The sequence below is a fragment of the Onychomys torridus genome, chromosome 9, assembly GCF_903995425.1.
Source record: "Onychomys torridus chromosome 9, mOncTor1.1, whole genome shotgun sequence".
Classification (NCBI taxonomy): Eukaryota; Metazoa; Chordata; class Mammalia; order Rodentia; family Cricetidae; genus Onychomys; species Onychomys torridus.
Genome location: NC_050451.1, coordinates 111,534,140 through 111,557,767, shown reverse-complemented (window position 1 = coordinate 111,557,767; position 23,628 = coordinate 111,534,140). Strand labels below are relative to the sequence as shown.

Sequence of the window (23,628 nt, the reverse complement as noted above, 5' to 3'; positions counted from 1 at the left end):
GTACCTCCTTTTGGCTTCTAATAAGATAATGAATTCAATTCAGTTAGACTAAGGATCATTTGAATTTAGAGGGATAGTATAATACAGAATTTAATCTGCGTTCTAATCACCATGACAAACTTGACTATTATCTACTAGTGTGTAATTCACAAAGAAGAGAAGCATATTTGATTTTTACTGGAAGAGCATTGACTAATAGTTTGCACCTTAAGAATCACTTTCAGGGCTGGAGAGGTGGCTCAGTGTTTAAGAACACTGGTTGTTCTTCCAGAGGTACTGAGTTCAATTCCCAGCAACCACATGGTGGCTCACAGCCATCTGTAATGAGATCTGGTGTCCTCTTCTGACCTACCGGCGTACGTGCAGGCAGAACACTGTATACATAATAAAATAAATCTTAAAAAAAAAAAAAAGAATCACTTTCAATACAAGATCCCTGACCCACCCAACCCCCTAAGTAGACAGTTCCTTTCATTCCTTTTAGGGAGTGGCAGAGCAACTATGACTTCAGTGTTGGGTAGCATCAATTCTTCATTTATTCACATATACAGCACAGCATGGAAAAAAGGAAGAAGGGAAGCAGAAGCCTGATTCCACTCTCATTAATTTCATGGCAGACTTGGGGACTTGGAACAGACCAAGAGCATGTTAAGTAAGAACAAAACCAGGATGAGCACCTGACTCTGAGCACCCACCTGGGAAGGGTTCATTCAATTTCTTTTCTGATGCAGTACCTAGTTTTTCTATTTATATTGTTCTGTCTCTGTACTTCCTGTATGTAAGAATCACCATCGTTAGGCCAGTTGTTATTAATTAATGTTAATAATTACAGTTGATAATTCATTGCCAATAATATCAATTTTTAAGAGTAAGTTAATGTTTAGATTTTTTGAGCTTATGCTTATGAGTGGTATACACATTCAGATTAGAACACTTTTCCTTTCTTATCTTAAATTAATATAGAAAACCTCCTTCAGTTTCCACATAAAAATCTATCTAGCTAAGACTGTGAAGCCAGCTGTACATACTTCTTGGCCTATTATCACTCAGGAAAGATTCCCATGTTTTCTGAGGGATACAATATGATATATCTTGTTGAAATTATATAATTTCTACAAGATGCCCTCTCCTAGCAACATCATCAATAGTCTGGCTATCCATCCATCCCTCTATATATTCTTTTGTAAGCATCGTCAGAAGGAGAATAATCAGATTGGAACTGGAGCCTTCTCAAGAAAGATTGGCCATCTTTTGGCAATTTCCACTTTTTTCAAATTTGCATAGGATCTGGCCTCTCCATTCAGGATTATGTTATGTTTTGACATTTTTTTCTTTCTCAAAGCCAAAGCCACATTGTCTTCTTGCTAGTTTAAAATTGTGTGAACCAATTTCTTATTTTCATTAATTTTTGAGTATTATAATTATAATTTATTTAATGGTGATGGAGTAATTTAAAGAAATGCATTAGAGAAATCATTACTTTGTTTTGTATTAAGCTCCAGCCCCAAAGATATGACCTTTCCCTTTCCCCTTTTCATTTGTAAGGTTTTTCTTCCCATCAGTATAGTCTATCTTTGGTGGTTCTAATAAGATAGAATCATCAATGTACCATTAATTTTGCATCTCCTTACATTGCCCTTCAAACACCTATGGGATGTTTACATGACTAGTGGGTGTACTCTTAGCTAGGAACTTAAGTACAGATAATCTGTGTGATCTTGCAGGAATCCAAATAAAAACTCTGTTTATGTCCCTTCTCTCAAGATCCTGCGACCTTTGTGTTTTTCAGGTTAGAAAGACCAGAGACCTCTGTGGTCCCTGGATTTCTGTAGCCACACACACACTGGGAATGAGGTACCACCATGCAATAGGATAGCATAGTTGAGTTTTACAAGAGACTGGAGCATTTAAGGTGATAGAACTATGCAGGCTGTGAAATGCAGACGCCATCTGTCACAGACAAAACACATTAGCAAAGGCCACCTGTTCCTACGCTGTCTTGCCCTTGCCCCAAAATTTCACATTTGCTCTTATGTTTGTTTGCACTTTCTGAGTTGTGAAGCTATCTAGTGACTAATGGGACTTTTTTGGCACACTCCAATATTAATATTCTGTATTCTGATGGGCTTGTGACTTAATGTCATTTACAGTATGTAACACGAATCTTAAAAGGTCTTATTTAAAACATTAAAAAAAACCCAGAGCCAGGTATTGGGGTGAATGCTGAAAGATCAGAGAGAGAACAAGCCACTTCACCTTGCCAACTAACTGCTCAGCTGATCTTTTTTCCTCAGATTGAAAGCTTCTGAGTCCTCATTAGAATGGATCTCAGCTGAACTGCTTAAAAGCTTCTAGTTTCTGGTCCTCACACCTCATATACTTTTCTGCTTCCTGCCATCACTTCCTGGGATTAAAAATGTGTGTCCTTCCCAAGCAAAGATATGAGATCTGGGGTGCTGGGGTTAGAAGTGTGTGCCACCATGCCTGGCTCTGTTCCCAGTGTGGCCTTGAATTTACAGAGACCCGGACAGATCTCTGCTTCCCAAGTGATAGGACCAAAGATGTGTGCTACCATTTCCTGACTTCTATATTTAATATAGTGGCTGGCTTTCTCCTCTGATCTCTAGATAAGCTTTATTGGGGTGCACAAATAAAATATCACCACAACAGTATGTGGGAATGTATTTCTTTACTAATTTTCTATCAGTTTCCTTCTAGACAAATCAACAATGTGAGGAAATTTTTAGATCCTTTTTCAATAATAATTTATTATGGAAACATTCTATTATGTGTTGTATATTTGTTCACACTAGGGAAAATATAGGTCAATATCCTTGCTTTCATGGAAACTCCCTAACAGGCTTTGCATCTCCCAGGTGATTCTAAATCCAGGAAATTTTGCAATAAAAATTAGCCGTGAATTCTTCCTTTAATTAAAAGTACAGTGATTGTGGAGGGCAAACCAGCAGCTCTCTGTAGGGAGAGTGTAAAAGCAAAGGAACATCTAGTGCAAAGGTTCTGGGCTAGAAAGCATACTCAGTACTCTGCTCCTGATATGAGAGAGGACCTTGAATGAAACAGGGAAGGACAGATAGAACATGAAGTCAGAAAGGCAGCAAGGGACCTACCGAGGTCCCTTATAGGTTAGTGTAAGGCCTGGCCTTGTCCTTTAGATAAGCTGGAATGGCAGAGAAGCCATTTCCAGTAGAGGTGAGATAATGTTGGTCAGAATCCATCTATGTGACAAATAATGAACACTCTCAAGAAAAATGATAGCAGAAGCCACTAAGTAGAAGATGCTGCCATTGTCCTATTGTGAGAGAGATAATGGTGACTCAGAAGGTGAGGGAGGAGCTCAGAGCAGGAGCTATGAAGTTGTACTGACTCCTTTTGAGAGATAAATAGTGGTGTGTGTGTAAAGACAGGAATTACCCCGAGTGTCAGGCCTGAATGAACAAGTTACTAGTTGTTGGCTGAAGAGCACGTTGAGAAGAAAATGTTAAGTTATTGCTTTTCTTCTTCTTCTTCTTCTTCTTCTTCTTCTTCTTCTTCTTCTTCTTCTTCTTCTTCTTCTTCTTCTTCCTCCTCCTCCTCCTCCTCCTCCTCCTCCTCCTCCTCCTCCTCCTCCTTTCTCCTCCTCCTCCTTTCTCCTCCTCCTCCTCTTCCCTCTCCTCCTCCTTTCTCCTCCTCCTCCTCCTCCTTTCTCCTCCTCCTCCTTTCTCCTCCTCCTCTTCCCTCTCCTCCTCCTTTCTCCTCCTCCTCCTTTCTCCTCCTCCTCTTCCCTCTCCTCCTCCTTTCTCCTCCTCCTCCTCCTTTCTCCTCCTCCTCCTCCTCCTTTCTCCTCCTCCTCCTCCTCCTTTCTCCTCCTCCTCCTCCTTTCTCCTCCTCCTCCTCCTCCTTTCTCCTCCTCCTCCTCCTTTCTCCTCCTCCTCCTCTTCCTCCTCCTCCTCCTTCTTTTTTGGTTTTTCAAGACAGGGTTTCTCTGTGTAGCTTTGTGCCTTTCCTGTAACTCACTCTGTAGCCCAGGATGGACTTGAACTCACAGAGATCCACCTGCCTCTGCCTTCCGAGTGCTGGGATTAAATGTGTGCACCACCACCGCCCAGCAAGAAAATGTTGTTACAGCAGCATGTTTACATTGAAAATGCTGCTACAGATTTTTTCCTCATTTAATTTTTAATTGAAATATAATTACATCATTTCCTCCACTCCTTCCCATGAACCCTCTCTCTTAAATTCATGACATATGTTTCTTTAATTGTATATATGTATATGTATTCCAAATATATGATTATAACCTGCTCAGTATGTATGAAGTTACTTGTGTGTATATGATTTCAAGGCTTATTTTTTTTAATCAGCATTGAATAATGAAAGGGACACATGTTTCAATCTTTGAAAGTTATTGATTTTGATGCAGCAATGGGTCAGCGACACTTTTGTCAAATATACAAAACCTACAACAGCTGAGAAGAGGACATTCCCTAAAAGAATAAAGTGTTCAAATTTGCCAAGCTTCAGATCCTGAATTCCTCTTAAACCAAGTGGTATTACTTAAAATCAAGATCAACCCTTCAGGAATCTTCTGAAAATAAATAGGGAAGCACAGGTAGTTGGTCAGCTACAGTGGCCAATAGGCATGTGATCAGCTGAGGTTAACTCTTGAAGGCCTCCCTCCATCTTTATGATCATTAGTGTGAGCTCAAAGTACTTGCAGTGGTTTGTCAAACTCTTCTGTTCCTGTAATAAATATCTCTCATATTTCCTGGCCTAGAATAAAAAGCTGCAGGCTTGAGGCTTGAGGATCCTTCCAAATATGTGAATTCCTGTGGCTTTGCTTTGCTTTGGTACTTTTGGATTTTGTGTGTAAAAGTAGGTGTGTATATATGTGTGTCTGAACGCCTGTTTGTCTGCAGATGTGTTATTCTCACTACTTTATTTATGATAACATTTTTTTCAGTAAGAAATAAAACTTTTTGGGCAAGCTTTTTAGAGCCTTGAAATGAGTCCAACTCTTTGAAAAATAATTTACCACTTCATTTTCTGACTCTTGCCATGAGTTAAGAAACCAAATGTTATCTATAAAAACTGATGAACCATGTTTAAAGAGTCTCTTTTTTAACACTACAAGAAATTTTAAATGGGTCTTTATATGACATTAAGTTGTAAATATTGCATTGTTATGTTATTTTAGATCTAAGGTGGGAATTCATCTTTGAGTTAATGGGTTATATGAAATATGAATACCTGTATTTAGGCTTGCCAGTAACTTACAACAAAATTAATAGAATGATTTTTATGTGAAAGGGGAGCTGTTTGTGGAAAGCCATTGTGGATTTTGCCTTGTTGTCTTTCCCAGAACTATCAATTCAGACCCACATATTTATATGAGCTTTTAAAAGAACAGTATACTAGTTTTTAACTAGTACTCTCCCCTCCTCCTGAAACTGACATTTCTATGAGGATCAGCCACTGGAGAAAACTAAGCCAAGACCATAAGCTACTTTGACTATCAGTTTATGCAGTAGTTGGGATCCATTGACCTGGACAAAATAGACACCTGAACTTGGTCCCAGAAACTCAACTAGTGTGAGAGTTGTGCCATTCTTTGGCATACTTTCCAAGTCTCTGTGGTGTTGCTCTCTCCAGCTGCTACAAGGTAAATGGGTTATGGAAAATCATTTCTATATATGGCTCTGAAATTGTTCACTTGAGGAAAAAGTTTGTCTCAAGGCTACCTCTACATAGGAAATGTCAAAAAAAATTAATAACAACCAGAGCAGCCATATGCCAAGGAATAAGAGATAAAAAGTCTTGGGGGGGGGTACACAAGCAAATGTCTGACAAAGCTTTAAATTTTTAAGACATGACAAAATCAGTTACAAATGTGTTCCAAAAATAGGTATTTTATTATAAACACAGCCAACTTACTTTTATAAAATACTTTCTTTGTTTAATATCCTGCTTCTCCAGTAACTGTACTTGTTACATGATACAATAATCAGAATACTTGTTGCTACTGAATCCCAAAAAGTTCTATCCAAAAACTAAATAATAACTAGTTTTGAATTTTATGTTGTTTTGACTTTTCTGACAGATCAATAAAAGAAAAGGCTTGCTGTTTTTAGGCTTTAAATCTTGAAAGTTGATGAAAATCAGAGGATAACTGAAATCTCTTCAACTGCCTTGTTAGTAATCAAAGGAACACAGAAAGAATAAAGGACAGATAAATATTCCCTCAGCACAAACACTAAGTAACTGATCAAAATGCACAAAGAGGAATTTCCCTCTCTCCCTTTGCCTCTCATTGTCCTGGACTGTCTACTTTTAAAAGCAGAATTTTGCTTCCCCAAAATGTACCAGACAGGAATTTTTTCAAATTCCTTAAAACCAAGCCAGGAAAAGTTCAGACATTTCAGGCATGCATGGCAGAGTGAGACGGGCATGTCTGTGGTAGCAAGCATGAATCACTGCAACACAGCTACAGGCTTGTTCTCCTGGTCCAACATAAGGATATAGTCCAGCTTCATTAAGCTACAGTCACCTAGTTTTATAAGAGACTGGTGAGAATGAACTTTCAGGGTATCAAAGCAGAGAAAACATCTACATTTTATAGGATGGCTCTTCTCTTGGTGTCCTTCAGAAAGTACTAGGGAACTCGGACTCACTACCAGGATTATCCTGGTTTGATACCATTGAATGAAACCCAGACTACTATTAGTCTTCTATTGGTCTACTATTGGTTGATTTTATATATAATGTGATGACTCAAGACAAAAACTGAGGCAATTTTCTGGCTATGAAGTTCAAGCAAAGATGGCCCCAAACAAGTTGCTCCCTAGAAATTGTAAATGCCATATGAAAGAGCTTTCCCACAATGTGCAGAGAAAAGATAAAATATTCCTGTGTCCTATTAATTTGTGCTGAGTGCTTACTATGTGTCCATAGAGCAGTAGCAAACACTTCCAAATTTGAGAGAATTAGGACACACACCTGTCACATTGGGAACTTATTTGTAATTGCTGAATATCCATCAGTATTAAGATAACAGAAAATGAACATGATGATCAAACAAATGCATAAACATTTGGATCCATTTCCTCAGAAAGAGATGAAAGCTGGGGTGCTTTCCTTGCTAATTTTATTGAATGAATTTTTTATGCGGGCTTGTTAAAACCCCTCTGTGAGTACATCAGAAATTAATATTCATAATCTTTCCCTTTAAATCACTACAAAAATTTTCTTGTATTATTAAATAAATAATAGTTGTTACAGCTTAAGCAACTTATTTAAAACTGATTTGTAAGGCACACATACACACACACACACACACACACAAGACTTGGAAATAGCCTATACTGATTGATAAAGAATAAGAATGACCTATACCTGCTGAATAACTAGTTAAATCAAAGATCGTTGAAGCTTTAAGTAAATGCTTCATCTGTCGGACACATTTTTCTCTGTGTTGGACTTAACTAGCATTTCTAAGAGTGGTTTTTATGATATTCTATTGTCTTCTTGAATGTAATAACAAGTTCATGTCATCTCATTAGCCATTCTGCAAATACCTGACGGTTGTTCAGGGTCCCAAGTCCAAACACTTGATAAGAAGGTAGCATTGCTGGCCAGATTGTTTCTGGTGTCATACAACAGTCTTGCTAACATGCCTAATGAAAGCATAGAAAGACACTTCATTTTAAGAAAAAGAGGCAAGACCACAGTTGCCCAGAACTCTTTGGCTCAGATTTTATTTGCGGTGATGTAATATAATAGGTACTTGAACCAAATTCGGTGAATGAGTTAAGTCTTCATTCTCTTTCACTCCTGTCACATATCACTACTTGTTTTTTGTGTTGCCAACAGTGTTGCCAAATAGTTAGTTTTAAAAAATCTAGAAGAAACACAAATAGGTGTTGAAGTACACAGAATAAAAGTTATTAGTGGGGAGAAACAACAAATGACTCTCTAAAGCTTCTAACTCTCCATCTTGGGATCAGCCAGTAGAATCTTACCAAAGTTCAGTCTTGGTGTTACTGAGGTCTTTTTCAATTCCTGTGTTGTTGCTATTCTTAGCATTGTGGCCAAGCTGACTAGACTAAATGTAAGCAGACTTTTACATACTTTTTAAAAAGTATTCATTTTAATCAAAGGTGTTCAAATATCTGGTCCTAATTTTCGAGTTGCAATGAAATTCTTGCATTGTAACGATCAAGCCCTGGCTTCTTTGTCTGGGTTTCCTTTAACTAGTTCCTAATAAACCTTTCAAAAATTGGTGGCAAAGCTAGAGCATTTCAAGCAATTGTCCTGCTTGATCTTTGAGAAAACATAGAAGTTTCTAATTAATAGTGATTTAGTGCTGTAGTGGTAGCAAGCAAGTATCAATATTACCCTGAAGAATCTAAGAGAACTCCAAGGCCAGCATGGTGACCTGGTTGATCCAACATTATATGGATATGAAATCATGGACACTTGGAGTGTTGGAAAAGGGAAAAGAACTTGAATTGTGGTAAGTGTGGGTTCATTAGGTCAAATAGTGGAAAACAAGTCCCAAGAAGCCCTTTTGATCTGAAGCCACTGCTCCTCAAAGGCAAACAGAAGGGTACCTAGAAGTACTATTCTGTACCCCAAGGAAACTCTCTGTCTACCTGGAAAGTACCAAGGCACTGAGAGCAGAAAAGTATTTACACTGGCATATGGCTTTGACATCTCTGGAATGGTGTTAATTTAATACCCCAACTTCCCTGCCAATGTCAGCATCCAGCCATGTCAACACTTCTTTTCCATGTGTGAATAAAACCACTAAAGATCACTCCTTTCTAAAGGGATTTTCTACTCATAATGGGGAAGTCTAGTCAGTTTCTAAGTCTCTAAAGCAATATTTTCCAACTAATAAATTTTATTACCTATAAGATTTTTAACTTAGAAAGTATATGTAAACATATACATTCATTTTTCTATATAGTCTGATTTTATTGCAAAATTTCAGTGCTGTAGACTGAGAGGTTTCAGGTGACTTATTTATTTCAACAGTGAGACACAGTTGTGCCATCATCAAAAAACTAAGTTTAGCTCAGAAACACTAGATTTATATTTTAAAGACTGATTGATTTTGTGTGTTTGTTCCTGAGTGTACATATATGTACTACATGAATGCAGGTACCCATAAAGGCCAGAGGAGGATGTTGGACACCTAGAACTAGAATTACAGATAGTTGTGAGCCACATGTTGGTGCTTGGAACGAATCTCAGGTACCCTGGAGGAGCAGTAAGTGCTCCTAACTACTGAGCCATATCCCTACTCCCTCTATATACATTTTTAAGTGTCTAGGATAAACTATATCCTTTTGTGTTTGTTACACAGTCAGGAGTAATAGATTTAAAAAGTATCTTGTTTTGCTTCAACTTGCTTTGCTGTTTTGATAGCTAAGTGACAATTTTCAAGCTGAGTGCATAGTACTCGGTAGTTGAGTATGCATAATTATCATTATGAGGTTATATCAGTCCATTATAGGTTGCATCACAGGGAAAATACTTGAATTAGTGAAGTTAAACATGATTTCAAGAAATAGAACACATTGTTCATGAAGGTTTCCTTTGTTAGAATAAATTATTCATTAGAAAAAAAAAATCAAAAGGTGACATCATTCCAAATAATCTAATTTTAGCTGATACATTGTTCAATAAATTTATGCAATTTAGTATGGCTCTTCTTGATAATACCCTGCATTAACATTCTCATTTCCTGAAAGTGAATACAGTCAGCATTTGTTGGAAAGCTTTATTATATTTAGTAAAGATGCCAGCCTTAAGAATACACATGTCTTGCCCTCAAGGCATGATAGTACATGTCAGTAATCTGATCACTCAGGCAAAGGGATAAGGAATTTGAGGCAAGCCTGGACTGTAGGAGACACTATCTCAAAAACAACAAAAATCAAACAAAGAAAAGAGAATAGACCTCTCTCTCTCTCTCTCTCTCTCTCTCTCTCTCTCTCTCTCTCTTACAATTGTCTCACAATGAAAGGATTTACCATCACCAGGGATCCTATTAATCTGAGTATGTACTGTGAATTCATGTGAGGAAATAAATGTTGAAGTCTACGAGATGGTGACTATGCTTAAGTTCAGATCCCCAGAACCTCAGTTAATTCTGGGCATGGCAATGTGTGTCTGCAACCTCAGTGCTGGAGGCAGGCAGAGACAGGTGGGCTCCAGAGATCACTGACCAGCTAGTCTAGTCAATCAATGAGTACCAAGTTCAGACTTAAAGAATAAGGTAGACAGGAGAGCAATATAAGTATATTCCCAGTATCCATATCTGACATACACACACCCATGCAAAGATGTGTGAACCTCCACATAAACATATGTGCATACATGAATATGTCATTATCAACAACAACAACAATAATAACACACACACAACAAATGTTGAAGTGAGGACAGGACAGTTTGCTAGGGGAAAAACAACATGATAGAAAGTAATTCATATCATGACCACTGGCCTTAAATGTTATTTAAGTCTATGGCTGAATCTGGATGAGTGAATTGACATCACACACAGGCAGATGACTAGAGGGTAGGACACTGAAAGGTCACCAAACTAAAAAAATAAATTCAAGTATAGATTTTTAAAACCAAGTGGCCTCGAGTTCCAAGTTATAATCTGGTTAAAGTAAAATTAGGGAAGCAGCCACTTTGCTAAACATCTGTTTGTAGCTGTTTGGGTTCTGTAGAGAGCAGCATGCCCTTGTACTGAGGGCTGTTAGTAAAGACGTTGTTCATGCTCCCAGGAATGTGGGTTCAGAGTCAGTGTGCTCTGTGTTTGCCCATGAAAATATCAATGCTTCATATTGGGTCAAAGAAAAAAAACAGCATTATTATAATTGAGTTATATAAATATTTATGCCACTTATATTGTTCAAATAATAGAAATTTTCTTTTAAATTTTTAATTAAATCACCCCCCAATGTTGGAGATCAAATCCGGGGCCTTGTGCATCCTACACAAACATTCTTTTACTGAACTATATCTTGAGCAAAATGTGTGAATGTCATTATTAAATTACAAGAACTGGGCTGGTGAGATAGATATCTTAGTGGGTAAAGGTGCTTTCCAACAAGCCTGACAACCTGAGTTTGATCCCCAAGACACATGTGGTAGAGGAAGAGAAAAATAACTTCTGTAGGTTTTCCTCTGACCTCCACTTGTGTGCTGTGACATGTATACACACACACACACACACACACACACACACACACACACACACACACACTAAAATGTAATAATAATAACTAATTGTAAGAACTTAAAAATCATTTTCTCCTAGTGTTTTTTTTTTTTGTTTTGGTTTTGGTTTTTTTGTTTGTTTGTTTGTTTGTTTGTTTTGTTTTGTTTTGTTTTTTGAGACAGGGTTTCTCTGTGTAGCTTTGCACCTTTCTTGGAACTCACTTGGTAGCCCAGGCTGGCCTCGAAATCCCAGAGATACGCCTGGCTCTGCCTCCCGAGTGCTGGGATTAAAGGCGTATGCCACCACCGCCTGGCGGTCCTAGTGTTTGTTTTTTTTTTTTTTTAATAAATGATCATGTAATGAGATGTTTTGGTTATAATTTTGAGGTTGGGTGTTGCTGGAATCTAGTGGGTGAGAGACCAAAGATGACATACTTCACTTACTACGCAATGCTTAGGTCAGGCCTGCTCAGAGACTATCATGCTTTCCTAAAACCTCTCACACTAAAGCTGCAGAGCTCTGCATTAGAGAACCAAACAAAATGAACCATGGCCCTACTTTCAAGGATGTTGTTATTTTCCATAGACACTTTGTGGAATTAGATCTAAGTCCAAGTTTACAGTAGAACTTACCTTCTGTATGGCTTTGGTAAGTGCTCCTTCAAACTACTTTGTCTATTGATTCTATAGTTTAATGGAAACCTTGCTCTATTGAACCATTCTGGAATTTAACAATAGAAATTCCTTGGAGAATGAAACAGGTCTTATTTATACATATAAATGTATCAAAGGGAATGAAAGCCAGACCAAGCCTGGCTTACCCTATCTTGAACAGAACAAAAATGTTCAATTGTCAGGGACTTCACCTATACTCTCTAACCTGACCTCATTTAAAGTTTTATTTAGTCCTTGAAGATGCAGTTGAGAAAATAAGCATGTATTTGAAGGCCAGGATTGAAATTTATCTATGCTTCTGCTTTTAATCTATGGATTTCAAGCAGCTTATGAAGGGGCTGATCCATCTATGAGCAGTGAGTAGGAAATGTGTAATAGTTGTTTCTCATTTCCAACTAAGGAGTTTGCTGAAACCCTGAATTCCAAGATTCAAAGTCAATCAGCTCATCTATGAAAATGGTAAGAACAGGAGTATCAGACAGAACAAACACAAACAAATAAAAACAGTTTAGAAAGGTTTTAGGAAAGCTGATGCTTGAAGGACAAGAATGTTTTTATTTCCCTCCCCCCATCTTTCTCCCCTACAGAGACGAACTTCTCCTCACAGATGGGAAGGGAAACACAGTCAGATCTATTTCATGGAATGTAGATTAGAAGGGTCAAAAACCAAAGAGAAAAACAAGTACCCACAGTACCCTGACCTAGTGACAGGCAGAGCTGAGGGAGTGGATTCTCCAGATGTCCATAACTTGCTGTGCTTCCCCAAGCTGACAGGAGATTTCTAACTGACACACAGTGGAATGGGGTATTGCCTGCCCAAAGACTGGGCTGCAGCAGGAAGTGGAATGCCATTGGAGTAGTTAAGACTTGATAAGTGAGTGTCTAAATGCTGAGAAGCTGACATATATGGCTGAAAATGAGATCTCTTGGCTCCTCTAGGAAACCTGAGTGTGAAGGTGAAAGTAATTTGTAGACCAAGACTTCATTGTGTTATCTCAAGCTTTCCTCAACTCCAACTTCCCACATTCCTTCAATAGCATAATAGATAAAGTGGCTTCATCTGGTTGGACTTGGTGAGTGCTCCCTTGGCAACAACATAATGGAGAGAGCTCTTCTGAGAGGTAAAGCTCATGTGATGAGACAGAAAGCTAGAGAAATACAGGAGTCAGAAGTGCTCTTTATAAAAATCAGCATAGTGAAAATGAACAGAGTCCCTTAGAACTACTTTAATCCCTTCTGGGGGCCTCAAAGGCCTAGTTACCACGCATTGATCCTGACTTCTTATGGAGAAGAGGAGATTGATGAGAAGCCATAGGAAAGCAACTTGGGACAGACAGACAGCAGAAAACAGAGGCCCCAGGGAACAGCAATAGCCTCCTTGCTCAGGGCTGGTACTAACCATGGAAAATGATTCCATGCATTTCATTTGTATCTACTTTAAATCCTAGTCAACCGTTGGAAAACCTTTTTAGAAGTGTTTTTCTTTCCTGTGTTTTGCAAAGCCAGATGCAGAAGGGTAAGGAGAAGTGTTGCATTTTTTCACCTTTGACCCCAAACCTGATGTGACATCCTCAAAGCCATCTGACCTGGGGAAGTTTACATGTGGCTGGGAACATTTCTTTAAGCAGTCACCATGGTCCTGTAGTCTTTTTGTGATTTTTTTTTTTCAGTTTTCTATTTTATCAACACACCTGTCTTTTGAACTGCCCTGAGGGTTATTACTGACTCCAGCTTTTCCCTTTGCTGAATGAGGAAAAGTGGAGGGAAAGCATCAAGACTACATGTTGCAAATACTATTTTGCCCTTAATTCCAAATAGTATCTTCACTGTAGATGTAATACAGATAGATTTGAGCAGAGAGATTGGGGAATTAATCTTACATTGAAAATCCTCATTTTAACGAAAAATGCACTCTAGGTGAAGCTGTTACACTTTAATGGTGGTTTATAATGGATTTCTGTAGCCATTTTTCTGTTTCCCTTCAATAGCCAGAAGAAAATAAGGGGATAACAATTGTTTATATTAAAATTGTCCTTTGTATTAAGTCTACATGGGTAAAAGTGCTACATATGTTCAGAACATGAACTGGCAGAGTAGTTGCTGTTTTCTGCTGGCATTTTGTTGCTTGTCTGTGCTGCTCAGATCTCAGCCTTGTGTGTGTGTGTTTGTGTGTGTGTGTGTGTGTGTGTGTGTGTGTGTGTGTGTGTGTATGAAAGTCATCTTATACAAGTTCTTTGATATATTATAAACTTATCCATTATCATGCATAAAAGAATAGACTTTGTTCAAATAAAGACAACAATAGAAAACAATTTATTCTTCCAATCTAATCTCAAGCAAGAAAAAAATAGAGCATGACATTAGAAAAAAGTTTCATGTGTGTGACCTAGTAAGTGAGTTCAATTTCTGGTCCTATCACTGTATCAGCTCAAGATATTTGATAACTAACAATCTTCAGTTTCCTTCTCTTCAAAAGGTAGTTAATAGTTAATAATATTTGCCCTTGTCATTATTCCCCATATCTCGACTTAATAAGACAGAGACCTCCTTAGCTAAAAGCCAACTCTTATGCCAATAACTTACCAAAGTAAAAATAAGAGTCTTAAAATGGAAGCTTGTATACTCACATTGTTTTTTTTTAATTTATTATATTTGTGTTTTAATTTTACACATCAGCCATGGGTTCCCCTGTCCTCCCCACTCCCACCCCCAACCCCACCTGCCCCCACAGCCCCTCCCCTCCATTCCCATCTCCTCCAGGGCCAAGACTCCCCTGGGGATTCATTTAAACCTTGTGGATTCAGTACAGGCAGGTTCAGTCCCCTCCTTCCAGGCTGAACAAAGTGCCCCTGTGTAATAAGCCCAAGGTTCCAAACAGCCAGCTCATGCACCAAGGACAGGTCCAGGTCCCACTGCCTGGGTGCTCCCTCATATTCTTAATTGCACATGGAAGCTACAAAGTCAGTCGCATAGAAGTAGAGAATAGAATTACCTGTAAAGGATGTTGGGCAGTAACTAGAAGTAACTTCTAAAGTGCAATGGCATATTGGTTACTATGGCTAAAAACAAGAGTGAATGAGTGTGTGTGTGTGTGTGTGTGTGTGTGTGTGTGTGTGTGTGTGGTGACAATGATGATACATACCACAATCCACATGTGGAGATAAAAGGACAGCACTTGGGAGGCAGTTCTCCCATTCTGCCTTGTTTTGAGACAGGCACTCTCTTGTTTCTATCAATGAACTGAGGCTAGCTGGTTCTTGAGCCTCACGCAGTTCTCCTGTCTCTTCCTACCACCTCAGAATAAGAGTTCCAGTATTATAGATGCCACCGTTATATCAGACTTTTCCACATTGGTTCCAGGAATGGGACTCAGATCATCAGGTCTCTGCCTCTAGTATCCTCATCAGCTGAGCCATCCTCCCAGTCAATGGTTAATTCTTCTATCTCAAATAGATAAAAGAAATGTCAATGACAATTACCTTCACTTTATCATTACATTACATGTATGTATTAAAATGCTGTACCATACCCCATAAATATGCAAGCCAATTAAATATATGTTAAACATAAATCTAAAAAACTGCATTTAAAAATAGAGGCACCACATACAGCAAGTTGCATTCTGCACACACACAAAAATTCTACATAAAGTGATTATGCAATAAAAATTCACCAAACAGAACTCTATTTTCCTTCTCTCTGCTTTTCTTTTATGCCTCTATTTCTCACTGTCTGCATTTTCAGGGATTTTCCATCATATTTCCCTTTGTATAATGGAAATACATACATTGGCTCTGAATGCTTTTTGTGTTCCTTCATGGTCACCCTTCTTCCTCCAAAAACAGACTTGATGAGGCCCATCAGACTCTTCCAAGCCTTCTTAGTTTGGTCATTCACATATATATCATAATTGAATTGCTTCTTATGATTAGAATGTTCATTGGTGGATATTGGTTATATTTCATAATAATTTAAGTCCTTCATGGTGATTGAACTTACTGGAGCCATATATCTATCAGTTCTATGAACAACACACATCACATTTTATAAATAGCATTAGTACATAACAGATTTTATGTCTTCTTACAATGCATTATTGAACTGGGTGTTTCTATTCTATATTGATGATGGTGGTGCCTGAAGTGTATTGAGAACTCATCATATATCATTGTCAAGGTCTTACAGAAATTGCCAGTTAAACCTCACCACAACAGGAGATGTGTACACAAAGGTCATTGAGTTAAAGGGATAGTGTTGTCAGTTAAATATCTAGAAACTTGTTCCAAAGTGACTGTGTTAATTCATATTCTCCAAAGTATCATTATAAATCCTTGAATAGTCTTTTAATATCAATATGCTTTAGTCTCCGTAAAACATCTCATTGTGTTGACAGGAGAAAATATGTCTTTTCCTGTTCAGTATCTCAAGTTCTCTTAAACCAGGTGTTCTATACAGATAGCCAGATATTTTAAACTTAATTGTCATTACCAGGAGTGTGTTCAATGAGATGCTAGTTCCTGACAAAGCAAAGCATTAAAGGACAATTTATAGTCCCATATCTAAATATCATGAAGCCTGAGGCGAGTTCTACCAAGTTAATTTCCAGAGCCTGAAGTAGTTAAGTTCTCCAGTGAGAAAATGACTCCAAATCCAACCAAATTCTCAGACCTACCCCATTTTGGTTAAAGGTGGAGCACCTTCAATGTGCCAAGTCCCAAGTACTGAGTTTCTGTGCTACACAATTTTTGTAGTATTCCTCTGCCTAGTTTCAATGTTTATTTCATTTTCCCTGTACCAAATGCCTTAAACATCTAAAGACATAATATAAAGCTGCTCTGTTGTTGGTGATACTGAAATTACCCTGGCTTGAAGTCAAACACATCTTTACCAAAATCCTAAGAACTGCAAAATACAACACATAATTTTAATCCCTTTTAGAGGAACTTGTGTTATGGAGACAATGAGTGTGGATAACTATTGATTATCTGAGAAATATTTTCTTATTTCAAAAGCCAATGGTGATTCAGTCTGCTATCCTATCTTGACAGGCACGAGTATATTCACAGTCTATGAGGCTTCATCTCAGGAAGGCTGGGTGTTTCTCATGTACAGAGCAATCGACAGCTTCCCCCGCTGGCGTTCCTACTTCTACTTCATCACGCTGATTTTCTTCCTTGCCTGGCTTGTGAAGGTACCAGAAAAGAAATGTGCTCAGAGTGTGTATATTTTGTGATGTTTAACATGTGTTTTTTGTTTTTGTTTGATTTTATTGATCACTAGGCTACTCCATCTCCAATGTTTGGTAAATGTGGTTTGTCATTTCCTTTCAGAATGTGTTTATTGCTGTCATAATTGAGACATTTGCAGAAATCAGAGTACAATTTCAACAAATGTGGGGAACTCGGAGCAGCACAACTTCCACTGCAACCACACAGGTATCTTTATGACAAGATGATCATAGTCCATTCAGCCTCAGGTACATCTTATCCTCATAGCAGTGAAGCCTTGGGGAATGCTCCTTGAATAGGACGCTGCAATATGGTATAGTGGGAGAGTGGTTTGAAAATACAAATGAAGAGGTCTAAGGCCAGAATAGTCATCCTAGACTTTTGGGGTGGTGTGAGGAAGGTCATCAAGTTCTTTATAAGTTCCATGGGTGGCTTCATAACAAAAGCAATATTGCCAACCATGTTTATTATAGATCTTTGATTTGATTCCAAGACCACAAGTCCTCAAAGGCATACTGAGTAAATATGACAATGGAAAGTTCTCATTTTTAGTATAACCACAAGTCTATACAGTGGTCCTTATATGGAGGATAGAAGTATTGGTGTTGTAGATGTATTTAATTCAGAACAAACCAAAGTACAAAAAAGTGTAGTGAAAACTCCTCAGTCCCCATTGCATGACTGTGGTTGTTGAGAAATCATCATATATTCAGTATGGTTTCCTTCTCCCAAAATGTTAGAGATAATATCCAATATCACAAAAGCAACAGAACATTCAACTATATATGAGGCACTCTGATATCCTGTTATTTACTTATTTATTTGTGTTTTCATATTTTGTTATTTAGAAACAGGAAAGGCAGGCTTGCATATCTTCTAGAATGAATAGAAGGAGAAAAAAAGAAAAATCCAGAATTAATAATGAAGCAATTTAATGATTTTAACAATTATTTCGAGATTAAATTATGAAAAAAATCTGTTTGCAAATGATTATATAGATCTATTGTTGGAAAGGTCAAAATGAACATTTTATATTGAAGACTTTTTGATTGAACTTTCAACAATCCTATGTTCAAGTGTCATTGAACATAGGAAGCTGACATTTATGATACCTTAGATATCAGAATTGCTCAACCTTTGTTACAAGTGAAATTATGTCACTGTTATTCAAGTTTGACAATAATTCAAATTTCCATGAAAAGAAATTAATATGCTACATAGGTTAAGTCATAGATGCCATGTCATGGTACTTTCAAGGAATCAACCCAGGAAACTTTTACTCCTTGTCTGGTCCCTGTTGGCTTACTGTGAAGTGTAACAGTTTCAGGTCTTCCCTGAGGTGACAGCCTCTTGGCAGGCATGTTTTCTGTGACAGACATTGAGATGTAAATGGAACATAAAACTGTGAATGCAGCTCTTATACGCAGCGCTCACAGGCAATGGCCTAAAATGTCCCTAAAACCATATTTTGCTTATTAAGTAACTCTGAAAGATAAAATCACAGCTGGAAAAGTAAAGCGCCAAACCAGCTAGCAGTTAGAATAGAAGACAAAATGTGAAAATTTTGAACAAAGTCATACAAAATTATTTTGATGCAAAATTGCACTTAATGTGTAGGCATAAGTCAGGAATTCAAGAAGGAATGCGCCTGAATGTTCGGCAGAGGTAATCACACAGAGAACTGTGAAAAAAAACCTTCATTAAGAAAAATGCTATGGCTGAGGACCTGGTTGCTAAGCAACCAAAGCTCCTGCAGGCTGCTTCTTGGTAAAATACCACTTAGGTAGCCTAGCAACTGGCCTCAGGCTCCACCCACCTCTCAGTCACCACTTCTAAGAGGTCTCAGATGCTTTTATGTGTACAGAAGGGAGACAGAACATTTGTTGTGACTGTTAGATTTGTAAAATCTGACAAGATTCAGAGCCTGGACTTCGCTTTTATTGGTTTAGGGCACTAAATCACAAGGGTCTAATTCTGACAAAATAGGCTCAAAAGTGGTAAAATCATTATGATTACTATATGGCACACAGGTTTTTGGACATAAAGTCATTTCTTTTACCTATGATGTGGGAAACTTATGTTCGATGTGTTTTTCTCACCACAGAGTTAAAAAAGACTGAGAATGTTGGACTTGGCAATGTCATTAATTATGTGAACTTCCTATGACAATCATGACAGCAGAAATGTACATATGTATATACATTTAGACATACATGTGTACCTAATGAGGATATATTAGACCTTTGGACATAGGTAGTTCACTAAGAATTGGCACTGATATTTCAGAGGAAAATAGAATCCATGATAAAATTTTTTCTTTCAACTATCAAAGTAATATTTTTTTTCATTTGAATGGTCACTGAGTGTCACCAAATGTCTCTGAGTAGCCACATAGAAGCAAATTAAGGAAATACAGATTTCAAAGCTTTTGTGCATAGCATGTTATGGTGTGCAACAGCAAAATGAAGGGAAACTGGAAGAGATCATTTCAGATTCCTAATCATGGATCTGCCTGAGCTGTGCTGGGACCGGTGATTACATCCTGCATAGTTATTGGTATGGATAAATATTGCCACATACTCAGAGATGGACTGGTATATAGGACAAAAGGTTCACATTCCTGTTACAAAATGTACCTTCTGTTAGTTCACAATACAATTTCTCATTTCACCATTTTCAGAGGTTAGGGTTTCAGCCCTAACACTGGATGTTAATATGTGCTGATGTGAGCTAGGAAAGCTTTACATACAGCAGTTCCTTAATTCAGACCTTCACATCCTGTACTGAACACCTCACTATAGTTAGACATCTGTCATCTCTTCACCTAGATTGGCACATGCAAAGGACAAGCTGGTTTCACTTTGTCCAGAGTAAAGCTTAAGGAACCATCAAAGCCCAAGGCTGTGCTGACCTTTTGTACTCTGTGTACCAAGAGAGGACACAAGGAAGGCAGACCATGCATACCCACATTGTATAAAGGATCCATGGCCTGATGGCATCCTGTTGGAGTTCTGGCAAATTAGCACTGTGCTTGGTGAAGAGAACAGTGTTCCTGAGACTTTCCTGTGTGACTGAGCGCTGTTGCTGACAGTTGCTGTCTGAATTATTATTCTCTAGCTAAGCTACAAAACAGATAAGGTAGAGTTGATGCAAGTAAAGGGGTGATTTTGAGTTGTTTCTTCTTTGCCTTCCTGTCAGAATCCTTAGAATATGCCGAAATCAACTTCTGTAAAGATGTGCAGTACTCAGCAAGAAAAGCAGAGAGACATAAATGAAAGACACACAAGCAAAAAATGGAAAGAATTGGTTCACCCAAAATAAAAGAAACACTACATATAACCTAATGCTCAACTTGAGGAAAAATTGCTTAGTGTCCCAAATCCAGCAATTTCCACATGAATAGATATTACTCAGATGTGTGAGAAGCAGTTAATGGATGGAGCTCAGAGAAGGACTGTCCCAGAGTGGTGTAATTTGAGCTCTTTCCAGTGAGAAGCCATGGGAATGGATGAAGCATTCACCATGAGAAGTAAGGAGTGAAAATTAAGCTTTGTGAGACTGACTCACTACATGTATTCTTTTGCTGATTTTTTTCTAATTCATTTTGAGATAGGGTCTCATTCCATGGCCCAGGCAGGCTTAATCATACAGCAATCCTGCTTCACCTCCTGAGTGCTGGTATCATGTGTGTGTACTGACATTCATGGACCAAACATATTTGTTAATTAAATCAAGCCAGGTGACCATGCTCATGATTTTAATAAATAATCTATTTTTAAATACTTAATTAAAAAAGGAGCAGAACAATTTCAAAATAAAGTTTTTTCCACAGTATGTGTATATGCACATGTGTATACATATGTTAGATTTGGGATTTTAATTCATTTTTTCAAGATTGCCCCTGCTCCTAGTATTATTTCTTTTACCTTACCGCAATGGATAACCTAATGGCTCTGATGATATTTTGTCCACAGACATCTCAAGATTATTCTTAACTAATTTGTAAATCAAGCTACCCATTATAAAAGTCTGTCATTTTCAAATGAACAAGCCTGAGCTAATTCACAGGACTGAAATCTTCAGGCTTTCCCAAGTGCTTATACTAAGAGGGGCATGTTCATGGATGTCCATTATACTGTGATGGATAATGTCCCTCCCACTAATTGATAGCATCTTCTTGCAATCACTCCATTATATCAACATTGGCATTGAGCATAGTATACTGACACTACAACCTGCCTTACTTAATTCCTATAGCAATATTATGAAGTGGGTACTATTATTGTTCCCACATTGCAGATTAAAAAGTGGCAAAGATAGAGAGTTTAATTATCTTGTTTGATTGTTGATAACATGAGATTCTATTCAAGTTGCCCAGCCTTCATTTTTTACTCACTATGAGATACTTCCTCCTTTTGTTTTAGCTATTGCAGGCCATTGCATTCAAACCACCAAAACAGTCAAGCAATAGCTACCGAAGTCTTTAAAGCATGCATACTATTTGATTAAGGATATCAACTTCTATAAATTTGTCCTCAGATTGTTGGACAATAATCAAAGAATTATATTTAAAGATGCTTTGGAAAGTATAGAAAAAATAAGGATAGGGCTGGGGATGTAGCTCAGTGGTAAAGTACATGTCTGCATGGACAAAACCCTGAGTTCAATCTTCATGACTGCAAAACAAATTCTGAAACTCTGGCATTTTGTTATTGATGGTAATGTACTAATTTGGAATAAATAGAAAGTGGTAAAACAATATTTGAACTTTATTGGCATGAAAATCCATGGACAACCTACTAGTACAAAAAAAGATCTCATGTGTGGTCTGCATGTGTGTGCATGTATGTATGTGTGTATACATGTGTGTTTGTGTGCACATGTGCATGCATGCACACGTGTTAAATTCTTGGAAGTTTAAAATGTCAGTAATGGCTATCTCTTGGGATATTGGATAATGTTTTTCTCATCCACATTTCTAGGTATTTAATAATAAACATAATAAACATTCTAGTGATGTAATCAGAAGACAAAAGTCAAATGATTAAAACATAGGAACCACTCAACATTTTAACTAAAACTACCTACATTATATTCTACTATACAGGTCAAATGCTGAACATACGTCTTTAGGTGATATAGATTTGTGTCCTTTCTGGGAAAAGTTGAAGGAGATCAGTTGAGTTTGGCCCACTGGCCCAGGTTGCCAACGAGCCAGTCCCCACCCAACCACCATCACCTTTCTGCTCCATTTAGCACAGTCTCCCTTCCCATGGCTACATAGAAGACTATGATGCCTCTTACAGCTATAACTCTCACATCTATATTCAAGCAGCAGAAAAGAAATACAGGAAGAATGAGAAGGCTCTGCTCACACCCTGGATGCTAGTATGTAGTCACCTGGTCAAAATGAGCTTCCAGGAATGGGTAGGAACTGGTCCTCATAAAAATGTCCCGACTTGGAAGACAAAGAAAGAATGACCATAGTCATACCCAGCATCCTCCCCAGAGATCTGAGCCCCTTGGGATTCCTGTCTCTATTGGCTAGCCCACTTTCTATCTCAAAGAACTATAGTCATATTAACCAATTTAAATGTTGTATTATTTGGGCTCCAAAGAAAATGAAACACTTTTTCATTTCTATTACTTTATTTCAAACATAGGGTTGACCTTCAGAGAACACTTTTGCTGACAGTTAAATTGATTCATTTGAGTTTGGTCTGCTGGAGAAAAATAATTTAGCATAAAAACTAGTCTGCCATGAATGAAAGGAAATATTAACCCCAAGAATGCTTTGTGCCTTGACAAGACAGTGCAGGAGGCATTGGCAGAGTGTTCTTAGCTGATGACTGACAGCATAGGTTTTGACATTTGCCCTTAAAAAGAGAATCCCAGAATCTTGAACAAGGTCTTTAAAGTTCACTTTAACTTGTTTGTTTTCCCAGCTAGTCTATATTCTCAGAATGAGCCCACTTATAAATGATGTGCTTAGTTCTACCACCAAAAAAAAATTTTTTAATTTTATTTGATTCTAAAGAGAAAGTGACTTCTGTAACAGACAGCTGGGACTGATAATTTGTGATGACATATTTGGTCAAAGAAATTTTGTGTTAATGTACCTTAATCATTTCATTTAAAATCTAGATATTTAACCTGTGAGGTTAGGCACTTGCTTCCCATTGTTGCAATCATGATACAAAGAAAACTTTTCTTCCTGAAAATGAACTACAATCTCTCTGGCTAGTGTTTGAAAGTATGATTATGGCGCCAAGGTAATGATTCACATGCTGTCACTCAGATTTCTATTAATGATTCCCCTTTATAACAGGGGATCAGGCCAACATAAAGTCACAAGTAATGGTAGCAATTAAAATGTTTATGTGTGAAAAAAGAGACTTTGTTTGGGCAGAAACAAAGTAGTGACTTATTATGGTTAATGTCTTTATTTAACAAATTTATCTCATTAAAGCCAACCAACACGCACACACACACA

General features: G+C 37.7%; 1 protein-coding gene across 1 annotated transcript in view; it reads left to right on the top strand.

Annotated features, from left to right (window-relative positions):
• Nalcn (sodium leak channel, non-selective) overlaps nucleotides 1–23,628 on the top strand; it is a 326,188-nt gene that overhangs the window by 73,476 nt on the left and 229,084 nt on the right. Inside the window, exons 8-9 of the mRNA XM_036199902.1 lie at nucleotides 16,956–17,098; nucleotides 17,238–17,342. Coding sequence (XP_036055795.1) covers nucleotides 16,956–17,098; nucleotides 17,238–17,342 — 248 coding nt within the window. The remainder of the gene's footprint in view (nucleotides 1–16,955; nucleotides 17,099–17,237; nucleotides 17,343–23,628) is intronic.